A 23,046-nucleotide genomic window follows, 5' to 3' on the forward strand; every position below is an offset into this window, starting at 1 on the left:
ACATTAATATAATCTTTATGTTTATAGGTAAAAAAGATCCTGGAAGCTATAGGCATGTATGAAAATCGTCATACCAGAACGGGTAAACTCTCAGGCGGCCAAAAGAAACGATTATCAATTGCTTTGGAATTGGTCAATAACCCACCAGTGTTAATATTAGATGAGCCTACAAGGTATGTAAAGTCTTAATGCAACAAGGAGTAGAACGAATTATAGATTAGTCCTAAATGTACGCCTAGGCAAATTTGGTTGAACAGAATAAATTAAAACAAAAACAAGTGAAAATAAATAAATAAATAAATAAAACAAAGTAAAGGGTAATCTGTTTCTATTACAAATAGAACAACAAAATCCCTTTTTTTAAAGTTTGGTCAAAAATTGGTTTTTATAGCATTTTGTGTGGTACCAGACGAAATCGCGATCAAATGCCAAAGCAAAAAACACATTTTCTACCTAACTTAAAAAAGGGGTTTTTGTTGTTCTATTTGTAATAGAGACAGATTACCCTCTGGTCTGCAGCCGGACAATATCCGATTCTATGAAAATAAAATTAAATAAAACAAAATAAATAAAATAAAACAAGTAAAAAGCGATAAGTTCGGCCGGGCCAAACTTTGGATACCCACCACCTCGGGTATATATGTAAAATCCGGTGAAAAATGCATGCCTTATGCCCCTAGCAGCTATTTCGAAATATGTTTCGATTTGAACCAAATACTAATAAGTACAAGTCATTGTTCAATTGTGTATAACAAAATATTGGTGCTTTTAGTACCTATATCTAAAAATAAACCGATCTGATCCACATACGACACCGATGTCGAAAAGCCTAACATAAGTCACAGTGTCAAATTTCAGTAAAATCGGATTATAAATGCGCCTTTTAAGGGGCCAAGACTTAAAATCGAGATATCGGTCTATATGACAGCTATATCCAAATCTGGACCTATTTGGGCCAAGTTGCAGAAAAATGTCGAAGAGCCTAACACAACTCACTGTCCCAAATTTCGGCGAAATTGGACAATAAATGCGCATTTTATGGGCCCAAAACCTTAAATCGAGAGATCGGTCTATATGGCAGCTATATCCAAATCTGGACCGATTTGGGCCAAGTTTCAGGAAAATATCGAAAGTCCTAACAAAACTCGCTGTCCCAAATTTCGGCGAAATCGAACAATAAATGCGCCTTTTATGGATCTAGAACCTTAAATCGGAGATCGGTCTATATGGCAGCTATATCCAAATCTGGACCGATCTAGGCCAAATTGCAGAAATATGTCGAGGGTCTTAACTTAACTCACTGTCCCAAATTTCAGCGACATCGGACAATAAATGCGCCTTTTATGGGGCCAAAATCTTAAATCGGAGATCGGTCTATATGACCGATGTAGGCCAAATTCCAGAAATATTTCGAGGGGCTTAACTTAAATCACTGTCCCAAATTTCGGTGACATCGGACAATAAATGCGGCTTTTGTGGACTCAAAACCTTAAATCGAGAGATCGGTATTTAGGGCAGCTATATTTAAGTCTCGACTGATCTGAGCCAAATTGAAGCAGGATGTCGAAGGGCCTAACACAACTCACTGTCCCAAATTTCGGCAAAATCGGACAATAAATGCGCCTTTTATAGGCCCAAAACCTTAAATCGAGAGATCGTTGATGGCAGCTACATCAAAATCTGGACCAATTTAGGCCAAGTTTCAGAAAAATGTCGAAGAGCCTAACACAACTCACTATCCCAAACTTCGACGAAATCGGACAATAAATGCGCCTTTTATGGCCCAAAACCTTAAATCGTGAGATCGGTCTATATGGCAGCTCTATCCAAATCTGGACCGATCTAGGCCAAATTGCAGAAATATGGCGAGGGGCTTAACTTAACTCACTGTCCCAAATTTCGGTGACATCGGACAATAAATGCGCCTTTTATGGGCCCAAAACCTTAAATCGAGAGATCGGTCTACATGGCAACATTATTTAAATATTCCGCCTGTAGAAAATTCCATTCGATTCAGCCACACCTAACAAAATGTTACCTGTTTATTTCTCTTACAGTGGTCTTGACAGTTCTACCTCCAATCAATGTATATCCCTGCTCAAGAAGTTAGCCTTAGAAGGACGCACCGTCATATGCACAATTCATCAGCCAAGTGCGCTAACATTTGAAATGTTTGACCATTTGTATGCCATAGCCGGAGGTAGTTGCATTTATTCTGGAGGAACACAGAATCTGGTGCCATTTCTGGCAGATGTTGGTTTGCAATGCCCTGAGTCCTACAATCCCGCTGATTATTGTAAGTGAAAAAACAAATTAAAACAAAAAAAGTCTATTTAAAAAATTTCGTTTTTACAGTAATGGAAATAGCCACCGATGATTATGGACCACAAAACGACAAACTTATAGCGAAAATTGAAAATGGCCGCAACAACAGTTATCGGCAAACGAAAGCTGCCCGAGCCAAACAAATGGAAGCAATGCAGAAAATAGGTGAGATTTTACTAACAAGACCACTAACATGTGCTGTTTTAACTACTACTACACAATGCGAATCCCGATTTATCGGTTATTATTATTTTTATCACTTGTTATCGATAACTCTCTAGTATAACTTTGCACTGGAGTTCTATTCAGAATATCTGCTTTGCTTTGGATAGGACTAATCACGTGTTTTATTCTAGTTAAATATTCTGGATAGCAAATCAGCGCAAAGTTGTACTGGAAAGTTATCGATATCATGCGATAGCAGATTATAATTATCGATTAGTCGTGATTTCCACAATATAAAATACTTTTTTAAAGCGCAGCGTAAATAAAACACGATAATGTTTTGCACTAGATTCGTTCACCAGTTCATCGATATCAGCTGTTGTCATGGAGGGAAAACAGCTGATATCTATGAATTGGCGAATGAAACGAGTACAAACATATAAGTGGTTTTGACAGTAGGAGTATGATTCCTTTATAAAAACTTTTTAACTTTCCTTTTAATCCCCAATAGACAAAATGATGGCCTCTGGCCTTATGACACCTGTTACTGCTCCTGCGCTCTCAACTCCTTTGCCTGCTACACACACTGCTAATGGCTCTCTAAATGGCCCATATACAAATGGTCCCAACACCACCGCTTCCGCCCATCCATATCATTATCACAATAGCCATCATAAACCTCTGACACCCATTAAGGAAATGACTTCCCGCATAGGTGATTCCCACGGTATACTCAGTGATTATAACAATGCCAAAGATGATGGAGCCTCAACAGTAGAAAATGGCTGTTGTCCTTCGCAAAAATCAAAAAATTTATGCAAAAGTGAAAATATCTATGCCACACCTTTTTATCGCCAATTGGGCATTCTACTGCTGAGGACATTTTTGATTTTGTGGCGGGACAAATCACTGACCCTCATGCGATTCATTATACATCTGGTGACAGCGCTAATGATTGGATTCCTCTATTATGGAATTGGCAATGAGGCGGAGAATGCCTTAAATAATTTCCGTTACTGTTTCTATTCGATAATGTTCATCATGTATTCGGCTTTCTCATCGATTCTAGTTAAATGTAAGTACAAGATTTTTTTCTGTACCCCTATGGTAACTCAAAAACACAAGACCGGTAGAAAACTCTGGGGTCAAATATTGGAGGGGCCAGGCCTTCCCCAAAAAACCTTCTAAATTAACATATAAAACGTTTCAAACAATATGGGTATCACATGATGGTATTTCAGAGCAAAATACGAATCTGATATACAAATTGGTCCAAGAGTCTGAGGATACCAGCACCAAAAAACCCCAAAAAGACATGTAGACCGATCGAGGCGCCCCAATCCCCAAAAAACTCTTCAACAAGACCTCCCAATAGGACAAATTTACCGATTGGGACAGTATGGGTATCAAATCAAAGGTTTTTGGAAGTAGAAAACGTATGTGTTATAAAAATTTGCCCCTGTGGGTCTGGGACTCGCCCACTACCAAAAACCTCCCTCAAAGAACATGTATGCAGATAGCAACAAATTGGAAATCTATATGAAAGGTCTTTGAGAATAGAGTAGTGATTTAAAAATTTGGCTCCAATTGTATGGAGCCAAATACATATCCTCCAAAAGGATATGTAGGCTGACTGGGACAATGTCGTACTCAAATGAAAGTTCTTTTGTAGTAGAGCTGGAAAAATATCGATGGCACTATCGATCGATGAATGTCGATTGATATCTTCCCTATCGATACTATGGGCAAAGTTACATTTTTTACATAATTAAAAACAAGTTATGCGAACCGACACTGAATATATCCTATAAGAAACATTGCGCCTATAGAGGGCGCAATTTTCACCCGATAGGGATACAATTTTGTACAATAATCTTCCTAATGACTTTCAACTGACTTTTTTAAATTTGGTTTTATTCGGTCTGTGCATTGATATTGCTTCTATATAACTCGATCTCCTGATTTTTTTTCTTCTCATTTGCGTTTGAAATATAAGTGATGGGAAATTAACGATAGTATCGAAACTATCGATATTGGTTATAACAAATATCGAATATTGCGATAAACGATAGGTTGCCAGATCTATTTCCTAGCAGAGCGGGTGGATACCACAATTTGGGAGCAAATCCGCCCACCCTACTTACGGATATAAGGCCGTATTCACAAAACTTAATGTAGATTTGAAAAAGATTTATTTTACGGATTTCCTTTATAGAACTGTCAAATAAATCTATTTTAAGGCAACATAAAGTTTTGTGAATAAGGCTGATATGCCCCATCAGGGGAAATATGTAGTCAAATTAAAAGTCTTTGGGGTTATCATTTTTTGAACCAACATTTTGGGGACAAGTGCCTAGGAGGCCAAATACCACACAAAAACTCCCAAGGCCACATATACAGACTGGACCACAATGGGACTTAAATGTAAGGCTATTTGGGGGTAGAGTTCCATCCTGATGTTAATATTCGAGGCTTAGCATTTTGGGCGGTCTCCTAACCTTCTAAATTATCATATAGTTAAATCGGGACCTATTTTGGGGTGCAGCGTAGCACACGAAGCCAGCAAGTACGATGTGGGGACCTGACTTCTTTATACATCATTCCATTAAAAACAGACCTATATTCGCTTGCAAATAAGATACGTTTCGGAAGATTTGGCATTCTCTCCTGGGTGAAGACCGACGGCCACGTCTATGGTAAAGCAGATCGATAGACTCACGTTTTGCACAGTGAATGAGGATGTCCAAAAATACGGAGAGAGCAGATTACCTCTCTATTCAATTGACCAAGCAGCCGCCTTCATGGCCTCTGAACGTTAGACATAAATCAATAAAAAGATAGCCGATTGATATGGTTACAGGGAATACACCAGACACCGCTTCAGAGAACTACCACTTTCCTTAGAATGAAGACTCCGTTCGCTTTATATTAGCTGGTCGAACACCCAAGGTGAGGTCCAAGCGGAACTCTACGACGAGCTTGAAGGGATTCCCCATTCCAAACATAAAGATTCTAGATCAGAAAACTCAATCTAGAAATAAATTTGGTTAGAGCAATTGTAACTTTTGCGCTGGTATTGATAAACTATGGTCTAACATCAATCTATCAATGTGCACACTATTTTCATCCCCAAGGGCTTATGTTATTGTGCTTGTACCCTGCAATGTGCAAAAGCATGTGTGTATTTGCCCACCACTGCTCTAGAATCCTGGCGAAAGAGCTGACCTCACTCACTTTTGGAGAAGGAGCAATGACAAATCCTAAAAGAAACGTCAGGTTGTCCTGCACTCAATTTATTAAACATCTCTTAAATGACTGGGCAAATATGAAGTAGTTAGGGATCAAGTAACAAATATTATCCGCGGGGCCAATATGTCCTCGTCGAGAATTTTTTAGACGCATCATTCTGCTCTAGCCCGTAGCTAAGACACTACCTCTCCCAAGCCTTGTTAAAGTATTTTCTAGTGCTGAGCATCAGCAAAGATTTTCAAATAAGCCCGAGGACTACATATCACACCATAACCGTTTACATAGGCGGAGGTCTCAACCATTTCAAGCCGTGTCGTAGACAGTCCTCATGGCATGCTCTTGAGAACATTATCCAAATCGATTTCCCTTTTCTCGCCAGTAATCATGACACTTGAGGATACTGAAGAGTCTCTTTCCGAGTCTTGGGAAGATACACAACCACGTGCGAAAACTGTGTGCACTTATCTCCGAACTTATTAGCTGATGTCTTAGCCAGATCAAGGCAAGGTCGTCTTGGCACTTCACCTTCGATGGCGTTTAATGAAGCCAATTATAACTCAGTGGCAATTTGCCCATAAATATTCCATTAAATATTCTATTACAAAAGCATGCGCGAGGAACTAGTAGGTTAGGTTAGGTTAAAAAGATAGATCTTTTAAATGTTCTTTGCCTAAACTGTAATGATTATTATTTATACATAAATTCTTTTCTTTTTAAACTTTTTTCTAGTTCCCTTAGAATTTCCCATAGTCTCACGTGAACATTTCAATCGATGGTATTCCTTGCGGGCCTATTATGTTGCCATAACACTAGCCGACATTCCAATACAACTGGTGTGCACAACTGTTTATATAGTGATAACCTATATTTTAACCGATCAACCGGGAGATGTCTTTCGAGTGGTGCTATTTTGTGTTATCATCTTTCTAACAGCGTTGGTGGGACAAAGTATAGGCTTGGCAGTGGGTGCCTCACTGAGTATAAAGGTAGAGTGGCATCAGTTTCAAGCTTTTTTAATTTATACATTTTTATCATACATTTTTCTTTTCAATTTTGCAGCTGGCAGCCATTTTGGGTCCTTTCTTCATATGCCCGTTCTTAACATTTTCTGGATTTTTCGTTCAGGAAAAGCATGCTCCAGATTTTTTGAAATGGCTTTTTCAAACTTCGTTCCTTAAGTACAGCTTCGAAGGTTCGGTGATGGCTTTGTTTGGCTTTGACCGTCCCCGCTTGGAGTGCCATGCATTATATTGCCACTATTCAAGGCCACAAGTATTTTTGAAAGATGTCGACATGTTGGAAGCCAACTATGAGGTGGCCATAATATTTTTAGTTTCGGTATTTTTAGGTTTACGCATATTAGCTTTTTATATAATGTCCTTTAGATTGAGATTGTTTAGATAGAAACGAGTTTGGGGGGGAATAACGATAGGATAATTGCAATGATTTGATACTGATTGGGGGCTTAACCCAATTGAAGCTGAAAAAAAGACCTCGGTGCTTTCAACTAAAGCAAATTGCATACTAAAAACGAAATTGGCCATCTTTGAATCAAATCATATACACAATAGGTATTTTATTTAGTATAAAACAAATGAAAGTATATGTAAATAGATAATATTTATATGTTTGTATTATAAACTGATAGCCTACTATTGAATCCATTATAAAATCATATGACTAAAGCGAACATTTATACCAAAATCCACAAAATTTGGTGTCACGAGCGGACGAGCGACTTTAGTTCGCTTGGTACATTCGAACATCTGTTTTGCCATTGTTGCCATGTTTTATTTTATAGTCCGTTTATACGACACATCATGATCATACTCTTCGTATGTATGTGTTGATTGAAGCTTTTGCCAAAAATGGCACATCGATTTTGTTTAATTTTCCATACTTTTCTTCTCTTTGGACAGAAAGTATTTTTAATATCTGTCGATTAATGATTACACATTTCTGTGTAAACCGTAATCGATAGACGCCAATCATCGAAAACATCAAATGATTTTGATTTTTCAACTATGACTGATGGTTATGTGTAACGCATACACCCTTATTTTCACCAATACTATCACAATGGCCACGCAACATGATGTGCCATGTAAAGTCCCCATTAGTACTATATAGTCGAAACCACGATAAATCGTTTCTTATTATCTGTTATTGCATGTTATCGACAACTAACCAGTACAACTTTGCGCTGATATTTTATCCAGAATATCTTACTTGCACTGGATAGGACTAAAATAAAACACAGCATATGAAATCAGCTGATTTTGATGTAACAAGCTAAAGAAAAGCCACATTACAAATTGAGGATTTGTAAAATATTATCAACAAAACATTCCATACCTTGATTTCTAGTTTACGCTTTCATAATCCTAAACACCTTTCATATTCGATGTGAAACTTTTATGGAATTTCTGTATTATTCTTTAGTAATTAGTAATTATGCCAAAGTTATGTTTTATTTAATTGCTTTAATTTGAATATTTTTTTAAACCTGTGAGTGAGTATGTAATTTATTCATAATGGGGGTTTTTGCTTGTTGACATGTAAAAAATGAGACAATTTTTTACTACGTCTTTAGTTTTAAGTCTAAATCGTGATAATTATTTTCTTGTAATTATAGACTATAAATTGTTTTATATAGGTTTTTTTTGAATTGTACATTTTGCAAATAAAATAATTTAAAAGAAATGTGAAGTGACTTTATTCTAGTAGGCTGATACAGACGTTGAAACCATTAGCCGAACTCAGAATTAAATATATGGCAAGCTGATGGAAAAATCAGACCAGTACCCTGGAAACTGCTGAATACAAAGTTGGTCAAATTGATGCCCTCCGAATAGAGCTGGCAAAATATCGAAGGCACTATCGATATTTTATTTTTTGTCTAAATATCGATTGATATTTTTTTATCGATACTATCGGCAAAGTTAAATTTTATGCAAAATTTAACAAACACGTAAAAAGGCGTTAAGTTCGGCCGGGCCGAACTTTGTATACCCACCACCTTGGGTATATCTGAAACCACCTTTAGTCATAATCCGGTGAAAAATGCATAATTTATGCCCCCATAGCAGCTTTATCGAAATATGGTCCGGTGTGGATCAAATGCGACCCGGATATAGAGAGGTATAATAAGTACAAGCCATTGTTCAATTTTGTAGAACAAAAAAATTGGTCTTTTTGGTGCCCATATCCAAATATAGACCGATCTGAGCCATATACAACACGAATGTCGAAAAGCCTAACATAAGTCAAATGCAAATTTTGTCCATTAACATTCCACTAAGGAACAGGGGCAAACTTCTCACATACCAATGAGTGCTGATGGTCTCGCCAGGATTCGAATCCGACGTTCAGTTTCATAGGCGGACATGCTAACCTCTGCGCTACGGTGGCCTCCATAAGTCACTGTGGCAAATTTCAACGAAATCGGATAATAAATGTGCTTTTTATGGATCCAAAATCTTAAATCTAGAGAGCGGTCTATATGGGAGCTATATCCAAATCTAAACCGATCTGGACCAAATTGCAGATAAATGTCGAAGAGCCTAACACAACTCACTGTTCCAAATTTCGGCGAAATCGGGCAATAAATGTGCCTTTTATGGGCCCAAAACTTTATATCGAGAGATCGGTCTATATGGCAGCTATATCCAAATCCGGACCAATCTGGGTCAAATTGAAAAGGGCAGTCGAAGGGGCCTAACTCAACTCACTGTCCCAAATTTCGGTGAAATCGGAAAATAAGTCTGACTTTTATGGGCCTAAGGTTTTAAATCGAGAGATCGGTCTATATGGCAGCTATATCCAAATCTGTACCGATCTTGGCCAAATTGAAGAAGGATGTCGAAGGGCCTAACACAACTCTCTGTCCCAAATTTCAGCAAAATCGGATAATAAATGTGGCTTTAATGGGCCTAAGACCCTAAATCGGCGGATCGGTCTATATGGGTGCTATATCAAGATATAGTCCGATATAGCCCATCTTCGAACTTAACCTGCATATGGACAAAAAAAGAATCTGTGCAAATTTTCAGCTCAATATCTCTATTTTTAAAGACTGTAGCGTGATTTCAACAGACATTCAACGGACGGACATGAATGTATATACTTTATAGGGTCGGAGATGAATATTTCGATGTGTTGCAAACGGAATAACAAAATGAATTGCCCCCATCCTTCAGTGGTCGGAATAGTAAGCGATCCAACACTGAATGTATCCTTCAAGAATCATTGCGACTATAGAGGTCGCAATTTTCATCCAATTGGGCTCAAATTTTGTATTGGGTTGCCCAAATAGTAATTGCGGATATTTCATATAGTCGGCGTTGACAAATTTTTTCACAGCTTGTGACTCTGTAATTGCATTCTTTCTCCTGTCAGTTATCAGCTGTTACTTTTAGCTTCTTTAGAAAAAAATGTAAAATAGTATATTTGATTAAAGTTCATTCTAAGTTTTATTAAAAATGCATTTACTTTCTTTTAAAAAATCCGCAATTACTTTTTGGGCAACCCAATACAATATCTTCTAATTGACTTTATTGAATTTGGTTTTATTCGGTCTGTGGATTGATATAGTTTCTTCTATATAATTCGATTTCCTGATTTTTACTTCTCATTTTCGTTTGATGGGAAATTAACGATAGTAGCGATAATATTGATATTTATTATAAGAAATATCAAAAATGTCGAATGTTGCGATTGTCGATAGTTTGCCAGCTCTACCTCCGAAAGGTGGAGCAGTAGCGACTTATGGTGTGTTTTGTTTTGATAAAATACAAGCCAAATCAGAATTTAGCTGTTATCGTATCATATCGATAACTGCCCAGTACAACTTTGCACAATCCATTACATACTATAAAACACTCCAAATGTTTTATGTAGCCTATTGAAAGTGCAAAATCTAATGGGTCGATTATGAATGGCAACCCAACTTCAGCTGAGTTGCCAACGGGCAAATTTGTTATAAAAATTTCCATTTCTGCATAATTCTTATACCCTCCACCATAGGATGTGTGTATACTTATTTCGTCATTCTGTTTGTAACTCCTCGAAATATTCGTCTGAGACCCCATAAAGTTATATATATTCTTGATCGTCATGATATTTTATGTCGATCTAGCCATGTCCGTCCGCCTATCTGTCGAAAGCACGATAACTTTCAAAGGAGTAAAGCTAGCCACTTGCAATTTTGCACAAATATCCTTTATTAGTATAGGTTGGTTGGGAAATCACTTCCAACAGTCAAATATGGTTCAAATCGGTTCATGTTTTCATATAGCTGCCATATAAACCGATCTTGGGTCTTGACTTCTTGAGCCTCTAGAAGGCGCAATTCTCATCCGATTTGGCTGAAATTTTGCATGAGGTGTTTTGTTATGACTTCGAATAACTGAGCTCAGTACGGCGCAAATCGGTACATAACCTGATATAGCTGCCATATAAACCGATCTGGGATCTTGACTTCTTGAGCCTCTAGAGGGCGCAATTCTCATCCGATTTGGCACAACGGCTTCTCTCATATTCATATCGTATTCAAATTCCATTTTAAGTTCCCACATCCATATAAAGATCGCAATATTTATATCCCACTTTTCTTTATCTTCTTTTTCTTATATTAGCTGCAATGGCCATTCTTTGTTCTGCCTTCCGTTTAGTTTAAAAACAATGATGAGATAATAAGTCAACCAGCCAGCCACTCATAACATAGAGCTTTAGAATAATGTAACTGATCCGCTCTACTAAAATACGCATCGTTTGTTCAATTGTTATGCGTCTCAATATTCCAGAGAAATTCACCATGTTAGTCACCACTAAAGAACAAGTCTACTTCCAGCTGCATAGTATTTTGGGGAGATCTCAGCATTCAGCACTCTTTCACTCACTCAAGCGTGAGTGACTCAATTTATTTGTTGAGTATTTATACGAGTTCGAGCTTAGTTTTTGTCTTACCGAGACAAATTGTCCACTGGAGGCTTTATTGCTCTAAACAATTGCCCTAATGATTTTAGTATCATAAACACTTAAAACTGTGTCGATTGCTTTTCGGAAGGTTTACTACTTGAATTGAATGTAATGAATTGTATGTACATTAGACCGTCCCATGGTGTAGGGGAAATTTTTTTTTGCAACTAGAGTTCATTTTTGATACCGATTAACAAAATACGAAATATGGCGTACGGTTAACGATAACAATTTCCACCACGATGCACTATGGCGCGAATAGAGGAACCAGGTGGCAAAAATCCAAATTTTCATGTGAGCCTATTTTGACTCAGAATTCCTCCATGGTGATAGTTCGTATGTAGAAGACTAGCGCTATGCATTTTGGTCCAGCTTTAAATATAGCTCCTAGAGATAAAAATCCCCCGGTTTACACTTACAAGGACGTAATTATTAAAATGTTCGATTTTGCATGGAATGGAATGAAAACCTATGGTGATTTCGTCAAAATCGCTTCAAATATAAAGATAAAAACAAAAGTTCAACAATTGGGCTGTAGTGATTGTTGATTGAAAACTGTAATGACAGCTATATCCAAATCTGAACCGATTTTGATAAAATTCAGCAATGGCTTCCAGTTGAGTAATACAACATTACATACCAAATTTTGTGCAAATCGGTTGAAAATTGTAGTGATTGCGCCCTTATAAGTGTAAATCGGGAGATGTATATACATATATGGGAGCTATATCTAGATTTGAACCAATTTACCAAAATGCATAGAATTTGTCTTTGGGCCAAAAAAGTGATATCTGGAAAATTTCCTAATCACTGGCTGGCTAAGAAATGCAATCTCTATCTAATTTCAAAAACCGACTGACGGACTTCATCACAGAAAGAGTATGCGCACAGACGGACATGGCGAAGCCGTATCAGGAGGAATTTCTGAGTCAAACTATACATTCAAGACACAGTAGTGGTGCAAGCTACAGTTCATGTGTTTATAATAAATTTCATATAAATGTGTACTGGACTCCTTAAAAAGCACAATACTGGTATCCAAATTTAGGTGTCGTGGCGGCACGTGTTATCGTCAACCCATAGTCATAATATTTCGTATTTTGCTTTTCTGGATCAAAAAGTAAAATATGGAAGTTATGCGTTAAAACAAAACACTTTTTTGTTTTTTGGGACACTCTTATATACATACACGCAAAAAAATAAAACGTTTCAGACATTTTTACGAGAAACAAATTACTTCAACTACGAAGTTTTTATTTTATTGTAACTACGTAACGTTTCGCAGAGGTTAGCATTTCCGCCTTTGACTCGGAACGCCAGGGTTAAAATCCCGGCGAGACCATCAGAAAAAAACTTCAGCGGTGGTTTTCCCCTCCTAATGCTGGCAACATTTGTGAGGTACTATGTCATGTAAAATTTCTCTCCAAAAGAGGTGTCGCACTGCGGCACACCTTTCGGACTCGGCTATAAAAAGGAGGTCACTTATGATTGAGCATAAAACTAAAATCGGGCTGCACTCATTGATAAATGAGAAGTTTGCTCCTGTTCCTTAGTGGAATGTTCATGGGCAAAATTTGCATTTGCATTACGTAACGTTTCGCTTCAACATATCAAACGGTAGCCATAAACGTAGTATTATTGAATGTAACTAATTTTGTTTATTGTAATTCCTTTGTAACTTCGTCAACGTTAAAAGTACCTTACTTTCGTTATAAAACCAAAAACTCTTTAATGGTAAAAGGGTTTCGATAGCCGCAAATGATTATTCGTTTACCGTACCAATAATTATACCCAGTACCAATCAATATTTCGAGGTGTTACAAACGGAATGACTAGATTAGTATACCTCCATCCTATGGTGGTGGGACAGACAGACGAACATGGCTAAGCCGAATCATAAAGAGAAGGTGAGTCGATCGGTATACTTATGAATGGGTAGCTCTTCTCCTTCTTAGCGTTGCAAACAAATGCACAAATCTAAAATACCCTGTACCACAGTGGTGGCGTAGGGTATAAAAAAATCAAATGACCCCACTAACCCCAGAATCAGAAGCTGGAAATAAACAGTGTAGTCAACGAACATAAGCGGAATTTGTGGCTGAAACACTTGGATTAATGAAACTTAGATACCAGTTTAGGCAAGCTGTGGTCTACTGTTAGGTCATTCTCGAACCCCGGTAGACGGAACGACAGGACCTCAGTCACTTTTGGCGACGTAACAGTGACTGATCCGAAGAGACAGCCATCACAATTTACCGTGGGCGAAGTTACGAGTGTCATCCGTGGCGCCAAATTATCCAAGGAGTTGGGCCCCGAGGGAATAGCTACGCTGAAGAATCTGGATCTACCTGGATTTGAGTACCTTACTACTATCCCCAACCTCTCTTTGAACACTCTTATAGTTCCCGATGTCTGGAAGATGGGCAGAGTGATCCCGCTACTGAAGTCCGGAAATGACCCGAGTTTGGGGGAGTCGTACAGACCGATCTCCCTTCTCTCACCAGTAACCAAGACGCTTAAGGCACTACTCCTCTTGAGTCTAGTTAGAGAATTTCTATTCGCCAGGCATCAGCATGGATTTCGAAGACTGCATAGCACAACAACTACTTTGCATGTCAACACCGCACACATTTTCCGCGGCTTCAATCAGCTCAGGCCAGGTTTTTGTTGTTGTTTTAGCAGTTTGTTGTGTTCTAACTTTCGTCAACTTGATTCTGTTGAGTGTGAAGATCCAGGAACTCTGCGACTAAGATGGGGTGCGTCCACAGGAATCTGGCTCTGAGTCGAGTGGGTATGGCTGAGCAATCGGGACATACATCTTGCACATTGGCACTACTACTCTGGTTTGCCGGGGGAGGTCAATTTCTTCAGGCTATTACATGGCCGGTCCTCGTGGCACTGGACCTATCGAAGGCTAATTGAGGACATCGCCAACATGTCCCTCCAGCCAGACCCGAAAAGCTGGGTCGCGAATTATCAGTGTGGTCGCCTGTTATTGGAATTTAGGAATAAAAAGTCGAAGCACCGTAGAGTGCAACAAGGAGTTCCCCAAGGCGGGGTGATATCTCCGGCACTGTTTAACCTCTAACTATCCTCTGCGATATTTAAGTTTGGTGTCATTGGCCTTACAAATGTGAAAGGTGTTAAAAATTCTATTTTTTGCTGATTGCTTCGATTTTTATACCCTCCACCATAGGATGGAATGGAAATATTCGTTGGGATTGTAAATGGGCCAAATCGGTTCATGTTTTGATATAGCTGCCGTATAAATCGATCTTGGGTCTTGGCTTCTTGAGCTTCCAGAGGGCGCAATTCTCGTCCGATTTAACTGAAATTTTGCACGAATAGGTCTATAAACAGATATAACCCATATAAACCGATCGCCGGATTTTACTTCGTGGGCCCTGAGAAGCCTCAATTTTCATCATATTTGGCTGAAATTTGGAACAAAGACTTGTGTTATGGCTTCTGACATCCATGCCAAGTAGGATTCGAATCGGTCTATAAACAGATATAGCCCCCATATAAACCGATTCCCGGATTTGACTTCTTGAACCCTTAAAAGCCTCAATTTTCATCAAATTTGGCTGAAATTTGGAACAAAGACTTGAATTATGACTTTCAAACACCCATGCCAAGTATGATCCGAATCAATCTATAAACAGATAGAGCTCTAATATAACCCGACCCCCGGATTTTTTTTCTTCGGCCCTTAGAAGCCTAAATTTCCATCTGATTCGGAGGAAATTTGGCCCGAAACCCTATCTTATTACTTGCAACATCAGTGCCAAGTTTTATCCGAATTGGTCAAAATGGTGATATGGGCCCTCCTAAGTACCGATATCCCTATATGACTTCTTGAGACCATTGAAGCCTCAATAAATTCCCGATTTGATTGCTACAAAATAATTCAAATACAAACTCAGTTAAAGAGGGTAAATTTTTAGCGGAATGCATGGTGGTTGGTACCCAAGATTCGGCCCGGACGAACTTAACGTGTTTTTACATGTTATTCTCCTGTGCCTCTCCAACTAGAGAGAGGGTGAGGGTAAGTATTTAAAAGTATGGACCAGTGATGGATAAAAAGTGATAAGCGGATAGTAAACTCGGAAATTGAAAATTTTTAAAGTTTCGATTTTATTTAATCCGAAACGAATTATTTTTTTGTGTGTACATAATTAAGGCGCCTAAAACTAACAACTGTTTCAAGAATTAGTATTCAAAATACGTAGGCAGAGGAGATATATTTCTATCCACATACTCGTGTTGGCTAGAAATAAATATTGTATTATTCTTGCGTGAATCATTTTCGCGTTTTCATAAAAATGTCATTAAGTTTTTAGATTTGTTTCATCTCTAAAATTGCTTAATTAAACCAGTTATATATGTTATTGTTACTCAAAACATTTGTTAATGATTTTCTATTTTTTAACAAAAGTGCATGTTAATTGTGCACAAATTAAAAAATAAAAAACAAGTTAAAATCGGTCAATTTGGGTGTGTTTGACATTGAAATACAATATAATACAAAACATTCAATAGAATACACACAGTCCATAAAATAATAAGTCATTACGCCCTATCCAAATGATAACGGAGAGAGAGCATTTACCTTATTCAAAAGTATCAGGCATCGGATCATTGCGACTTCTTTCTTTCATAGCAATCAAATAATTTAATTCATAAAATTTACCATCCAAAATTTGCAAAAATAAAAGGATGTAAAATAACAATGACTATGAAAATCAAGTAAAAACGTACCCACCGCCATTGATTCCGCTAAAAATTTAGCCTTAGTAAGTCATGTTGTATATGAATTATTTGTTCATTATCAATCAAATCGGGTATTGATTGAGGCATCTAGGGATTCAAGAAGTCAAATTCGGGGATCGGCTTTTTATGGGGCCTATATCAGTTTATAGACAGATTTGGATCATATTTAGCACGTATATTGGAAGTCACAATACAAATTTTTTTGCCAAATTTTAGCCAAATGATGGGGAAATTGAGGATTCTACGAACTCAAGAAGTAAAATCGGGGGTTTATATGGGAGCTATATCAGTTTATCCCCTATCCCCTGTTCCTTAATGTTCATGGGCAATTTAGTATTAGCAGATCAGTTTATAGACCGATTCGGATCATACTGAGCACAGATGTGCGCAGTCATAACACAAGTTTTTGTTCCAAATTTTAGTCCAATCAAATGAAAATTTAGGGTTGAAGAAATTAAATCCGGCCATCGGCTTATCACTCTATAGGCCAATTCTGATCATACTTGACATGGATAAGTCATAACAAAAGTTTTGTGCCAAATTCTAGCCAAATAAGGTCAAAATTGAGACTTCTAGATTCAAGATTGTTGACATGGCAGATATATGAGGTTATGGACCGATTATTACCATATTTAGCATATTTGGTGGAAGTCATAACGAAACACATCTTGCATAATTTCAGCCAAATCAGATAGAAATTGCGTCCTGTAGAGGCTCAAGAAGTCAAGATCCCAGATCGGTTTTTACGGCAGCTATATTATATATTTTTTTTTTAATTTTCCTAAATTAAACAAGAAGAATTCAATACTTTCACATTTTAAAACAATTCAAAAAATTTTAAAGATTACTAAAATTCTGAAATTTTTAAAAATTTCATCGAATTATTTTATAACAAATTTAAAAAAATTTTACTTTTTAGTTGTCAAAGTTTTAAAAAATTTTAATTTATTCAAAAATTCCCATATTTCAAAAACTTCAAAGTCCTATACACCACATGCGAGTAAAAAATTAAATTTAATTTCTTTTATTATACCCTACAATATTTTTATCTTCATTTAAACTTGGAATAAAATTGTAATAGTATTCTAAAAAAAATTATAATTTTCACCCGTGACAATGCTCCTTTAATTTGGAACATTGCCGTGACCAGGATTCGAACCTGGGTTACTACGGCCACAACGTAGGGTCCTAACCACTAGACGATCACGGCTATGTGAAATCTGTACATATCACCAATTCAATTGAAGCAATAAGCAAAATGATTTCTGCTTAGCTAGGCGTTATTTGTTTTCGAGATGAAATGAATGCGCTCTAGTTTAAATTGTTTGTGTTTATTGTATCTCAAACCTGATTTTTTGTTTTGCGTTTCTTTTGCATGCAATTTGGAAAAAGAAGTTATTTCTGGGGGGGGTGTTTATTTATATTTCACATAGCCGTGATCGTCTAGTGGTTAGGACCCTACGTTGTGGCCGTAGTAACCCAGGTTCGAATCCTGGTCACGGCAATGTTCCAAATTAAAGGAGCATTGTCACGGGTGAAAATTAAAAATGTTTTTTTTTGTAAATTTTTGTAATTTAATATTACACTTAATAGAAAAAAATTAAGAAATGACTGAAAATATTCATTGGAAGTTAAAAAGAAAGCAACTTATAAACCTATGTCAAACAAAGTATAGGGTTTTCCAATAAGATGTATTATTTTGGTATTGAACAAAAAAGCCCGACAGACGGGAGGTTAGAAAGCAAAACTGCTTTACTAATAATAGCACTATGCCAGAAACGTATGCCGCAGGCGTCTTGCCTTTGATTTAAATCCATTTATTGTCTGGAAATTTCTTTTCAGTAATCAATTAAATACTTCTATTTCTGGTGATATTCATGCTCATGGTCATAAGCTCGACTCACTCCCTCTTGGAAAAAATAACGTAAATATAATTTATTGACCAGCCCTAATAAATTTTTTGAGATAATTGAATGGGTGTTTATTTTATAATAACATCAGCCAAATGGCCATATCATTTTTAAAAAAATGTTTCCATAACCAAATTGCAAAGTGGCTGCCTATGTCCTATTTTTTTGATAAGAAGTACTGTACCACTATTCCTGATAGAACCGAATGGAACTACTATATCCCTGGTAACAGAAGTTACATAGACTTCTATACAGATGGTTCCAAACTAAACGATCAGGTGGGCTTTGGGGTGTACTCTAAAGATCTAGAACTGGTCTTATCGAATAGGTTACCCGGCCACTGCAGTGTGTATCAAGCGGAAATCCTTGCAATTAAGGAAGTGGTGGAATGGATATAATGTCACTACGACGATTGACATAAATATCTTCTCAGACAGCCAGGCGGCCATTAAATCTCTAGAGAACGTATTTCTGAACACAAAACAGCCCTCGATTGTCGTAGATCTCTCAACGAGAGAGCTGAACAGTTCAAAATTCGCCTGTTCTAGGTACCGGGCCATAGAGATATCCCAGGAAATTGTAAAGAAGACGAGCTTGCGAGACTGGGAACTACCTTACACATTCCAGGGATACTGGAATCTGTGGGTATGCCTCCAGCAACATGTAATCTAAGTTTTGAGGACCTGGCCCGAAGGGCAACGAATGATAGATGGTCACAAAGATGGTGCTGTGAGCATTCCAAAACTATGTGGCCTAATCTAGACTTGAAGAGGTCGACTGCTTTGCTGTCATTGGCTAGAACAGATGTCTCAGTCATTGTGTCCGTCATGACAGGTCACTGTCTAACCGGAAAACATGCTGACTGAAGGTTGCCAGCAACGACAGAAGCAAAAGCTGTGAGGACATCAACGAAGAGGATACTATAGAACATCTACTGTGTGTGTCTCACACTAGCAGTTAGAAGGAGTTCCACTTTAGGTTCTCATTTCTTTGAGAACCTGTCTGATTTAGCGGATATGTACATTTGCAAGTTATTGGGCTTTTTTAGCAATCTGGATGGTAAACGGAAGGCATCTTCCTTCTTCTGTTCCTGTGGTATCACAAGGGACGAAATCGTCTGAGTCTGATGGCAGACTGCCACTTAAACCTAACCTAACATACATATGTCCTCGATAGCCTCACGAATTCTACCTTTGAGGTCTTGAATCGACACTGGGCTGTTAGCGAACACCTTATCTTTCACATTGCCCCCGGCCCGGACACTTTTCCCGTAAAAGAGCAATTTCATTGTTGCTTGTGTGGCACGTAGCGCCGTCTTGGGGAAAGTAAACATTGTCCAGATCAATTGTCCAAAAATCATTAATTGTCTCTCTATAGCGCAATCCATCCATAGTAACTGTTGATCCAACCTCATTTTCGAATAAGTAAGGTCCTATTACACCGCCCTACCATAAACCGCAACCAAATAGTCACACGTTGTGGATGGAGAGGCTTCTCAACAATAACTCTTGGGTTTTCTGAGCCCCAGATGCAACAAGTTTTTCACCGTTTATGTAGTGAATTTTAATAATTTCAATGCGTTGTTGAAGCTTATATTGTTCCTTCCTCAAAATGCTGTCAAGTGTAAGCGAAATACGCTGCAGAAGAAGTCTTGCCATCACTTTATTTATTGCGTTTTGCCAGTTTAACACTGCCTGAGATCACCCTAATTTGGGATTGTGACCATGATCCCCTTGTTCCATTCCGAGGGAACAGCGTTTGTATCCCAAGCCTCTCAAATTATTGGGGTGATGCCTTGAGCAATGGAGTGTGCCCCAAACCACAACAGTTCGGCAGATACGTTGTCAGCACCCGCTGATTTACCGTTTTGAGTGAGACCAGAACGGCCCTAATTTCTTCGCAGGTGGGTTGGATTGTAGATATATTCCTGCGTCGGTTTCGGCGCACGGGGGGATAAAGAGGGTCGGTGCTTACGTCCACGGCTGCTGCTATGGAAATAAAAAGAAGTCTTCACTAGGGACTTGTTGGATCAGGCAGATATATGCCTGATGACATTACTTTATTGAATGTATCTTTTTGTAGAAATGCCGTCGAATTTATACTAGAAGATCCGCTCTGCCGGCGTCATTCGATGGTTCCCCAAAATCAATCTTTTCAATACACTTATTACTAATACATACAAATATTTATTACATCTAAATTCTTTGTACAAAATATGCATCTAGTGCATTTATAAAGTCTATTTCTTTATAAGGGCAATGCCTTTGCGTTCTCCCGAAAAGTGTATAAGAATTGTAGCAATGTCAGCGAAAGTGTTTAGCGGCCGTGACACTGAAAAGAGTTCGCTGGCCGCCATGGTTGTGCATTGTCACATTGCTGCCTATGCTTAACTGTCATATTGGCTGTTGCTTATTGTAATTTTACACTTTTGTTGTTTATAGTTGGTTGGTTGGATGGCATGATTGCATGAGTACACTACACTGGTCTTCGGAGCTGAAGAAACATCGGCGCCATCGCTCTAATTGTTAGGGTGTTGTTAATTCCGATCCTTCCTCAACTCTTATTGTTGCCTTTCATTTGTTTTATTGACTCGCAAACACCACACATGTTTCCAATATTAGCTGCATTTTCGGCTTGCTCTGTGACAGCATATTAAATTATATTGGTTTATTTCTGCGAACTAGGAGTTTGACCAGCGAAACAGAGGCGCGATAGTCAGTCCTAGATGCGATTTTTTTACACTTGATTTTGCCCGTAGCAGGGCGTTGCTTAGACGTTTCCGGTGTTTTATTTGCTCTAAAGTTTCGATGCTTATCCATGCTTTTTGGGATCGTCTAGCAGTGGCTAAGATAGAGGTGGCCGTCTCCGTACATGCTGTTGTTATGTCGACCCATATCTGGGTGATATTTTGTAGCTTCTCTTGCTGTCTTGTATTCGCGAACGGCTTCGGAGTTTTTTATGTGAATGAGATTTAACTTTGTGCTTTTTGTTTGAGTCCTTTTCACGACGGCTAGACGTAGACGTAGAGTGGCCACTAAGAGCATGTGGTCACTATCGATGTCGGCTCTTCGTATAGTTTTTACATCCATCAGGGAACCTAAAAGAGTTTGCTGATAAGTACATGGTCGATTTGATTAGGGGTGTTCCCATATGGTGACCCCAAGTATATTTGTGTATATTTTTATACCCTCCACCATAGGATGGCGGTGTAATTTCGTCATTCCGTTAGTAACACCTCGAAATATTCGTCTAAGACCCATAAAGTATATCTATTCTTGATCGTCATGACATTTTAAGTCGATCTAGCCATGCCTTTCCGTACGTCTGTCGAAAGCACAAAGAAGTAAAGCTAAGCGCTTGAAATTTTGCACAAATACTTCTATCATTGTAGGTCGGTTGAGATTGCAAATGGGCCATATCGATCCATGTTTTCATATAGCTGCCATATACCCCGATCTTGGATCTTGATTTCTTAAAGAACTAGAGAGCGCAATTCTTATCCGATTTGACTGAAATTTTTCATAAAGTGTTTTTCTATGACTTCCAACTACTGCGAAAGTATGGTTCGAATCGGTCCATTACCTGATATAGCTGCCATATAAACCGATCTTGGTTCTTCACTTCTTGAGCCACTAGAGATCGCAATTCTCAATAGATTTGGCTGAAATTGTGCATGAAGTGTTTTATGACACCCAAAAAATGTGCTAAGTATGGTTCAAATCGGTACATAACCTGCTATAGCTCCGATATAAACCGATCTGGGATCTTGATTTCTTAAGCCTCTACTAGAGGGTTCAATTCTTATCCGATTTGTCTGCAATTTTGTACCAAGGCTTCTCTTATGACCTTCAACATACGTACAGTATGGTGTGAATCGATCTGAAGCCTGACGCAGCACTCAAATAAACTGATCTCCCGATTATGCTTCTTGAGCCACTCAATTCTTATCCGAATGGACTGAAGTATTACCCAAAGACTTCTACTATGGTCCTCAACATTCAATTCATTTATGTTCCAAATCGGACTATAACTTGATATAGCTCCAATAGCATAACAATTCTAATCCATTATTTTTGTTTGCCTAAAAAGAGATACCGCGCAAAGAACTCGACAAGTGCGATCCATGGAGGAAGATTCGGCCCGGCCGAACTTAGCATGGCCGCTTGTTATTGATTAATTATGTGCCTCCTATAAAAAGCCGGTTTCTTGCCCAGAAATCAACCAAACTGTCGCCATTGTCATTATTATTGTTATTGCCCACCTTGGCATTGAAATTCCCTATAACACGTTTTATGTCTTCTTTTGGTAGAGAGCGTGTCATCGAATTGGGAATAGAATTGATTATTTGTTCAGTTTTCATCGGGTTTGGTCAGCGCGAAGTATTTTACTTCGCATTAACAAAGGATGTCTAGGTTGTAGTTTGACATGTCGTTCTGTGCTTGGTAAAGTCTGGATGATTCTGAGAGAGTTCAAACGTTCCATGTTCCAAACATGAACCGTGTAATGAATCCATAGATCGTCATCGGGGGGATTGGCAGTTCCATTATATCTTTTTGATGTTTCTGTAATCTTGATTTTTAGATGGATGGCGGATTGGGACTTCGCATCGGAACCTAGTGCTGGGTCAGCCAGCGACCCTCTAGGC

At 38.2% G+C, this 23,046-nt stretch overlaps 1 protein-coding gene and 2 non-coding genes across 3 annotated transcripts in view; 2 read left to right on the forward strand and 1 right to left on the reverse strand.

Moving 5' to 3' along the window:
* Positions 1-23,046, forward strand: part of LOC106084504 (uncharacterized) — an 89,460-nt gene that overhangs the window by 45,929 nt on the left and 20,485 nt on the right. The window contains exons 5-10 of the mRNA XM_059365399.1: positions 28-173; positions 2,058-2,296; positions 2,356-2,490; positions 3,002-3,565; positions 6,469-6,908; positions 20,627-20,758. Of these exons, the coding sequence (XP_059221382.1) occupies positions 28-173; positions 2,058-2,296; positions 2,356-2,490; positions 3,002-3,565; positions 6,469-6,908; positions 20,627-20,758 (1,656 nt within the window). The remainder of the gene's footprint in view (positions 1-27; positions 174-2,057; positions 2,297-2,355; positions 2,491-3,001; positions 3,566-6,468; positions 6,909-20,626; positions 20,759-23,046) is intronic.
* Trnah-gug (transfer RNA histidin (anticodon GUG)) lies at positions 17,630-17,701 on the reverse strand. The gene has a single exon. It is a non-coding gene; the product is annotated as a tRNA-His (tRNA).
* Positions 17,924-17,995, forward strand: Trnah-gug (transfer RNA histidin (anticodon GUG)). Its single transcript has one exon. It is a non-coding gene; the product is annotated as a tRNA-His (tRNA).

The sequence above is a fragment of the Stomoxys calcitrans genome, chromosome 3, assembly GCF_963082655.1.
Source record: "Stomoxys calcitrans chromosome 3, idStoCalc2.1, whole genome shotgun sequence".
Taxonomy (NCBI): domain Eukaryota; kingdom Metazoa; phylum Arthropoda; class Insecta; order Diptera; family Muscidae; genus Stomoxys; species Stomoxys calcitrans.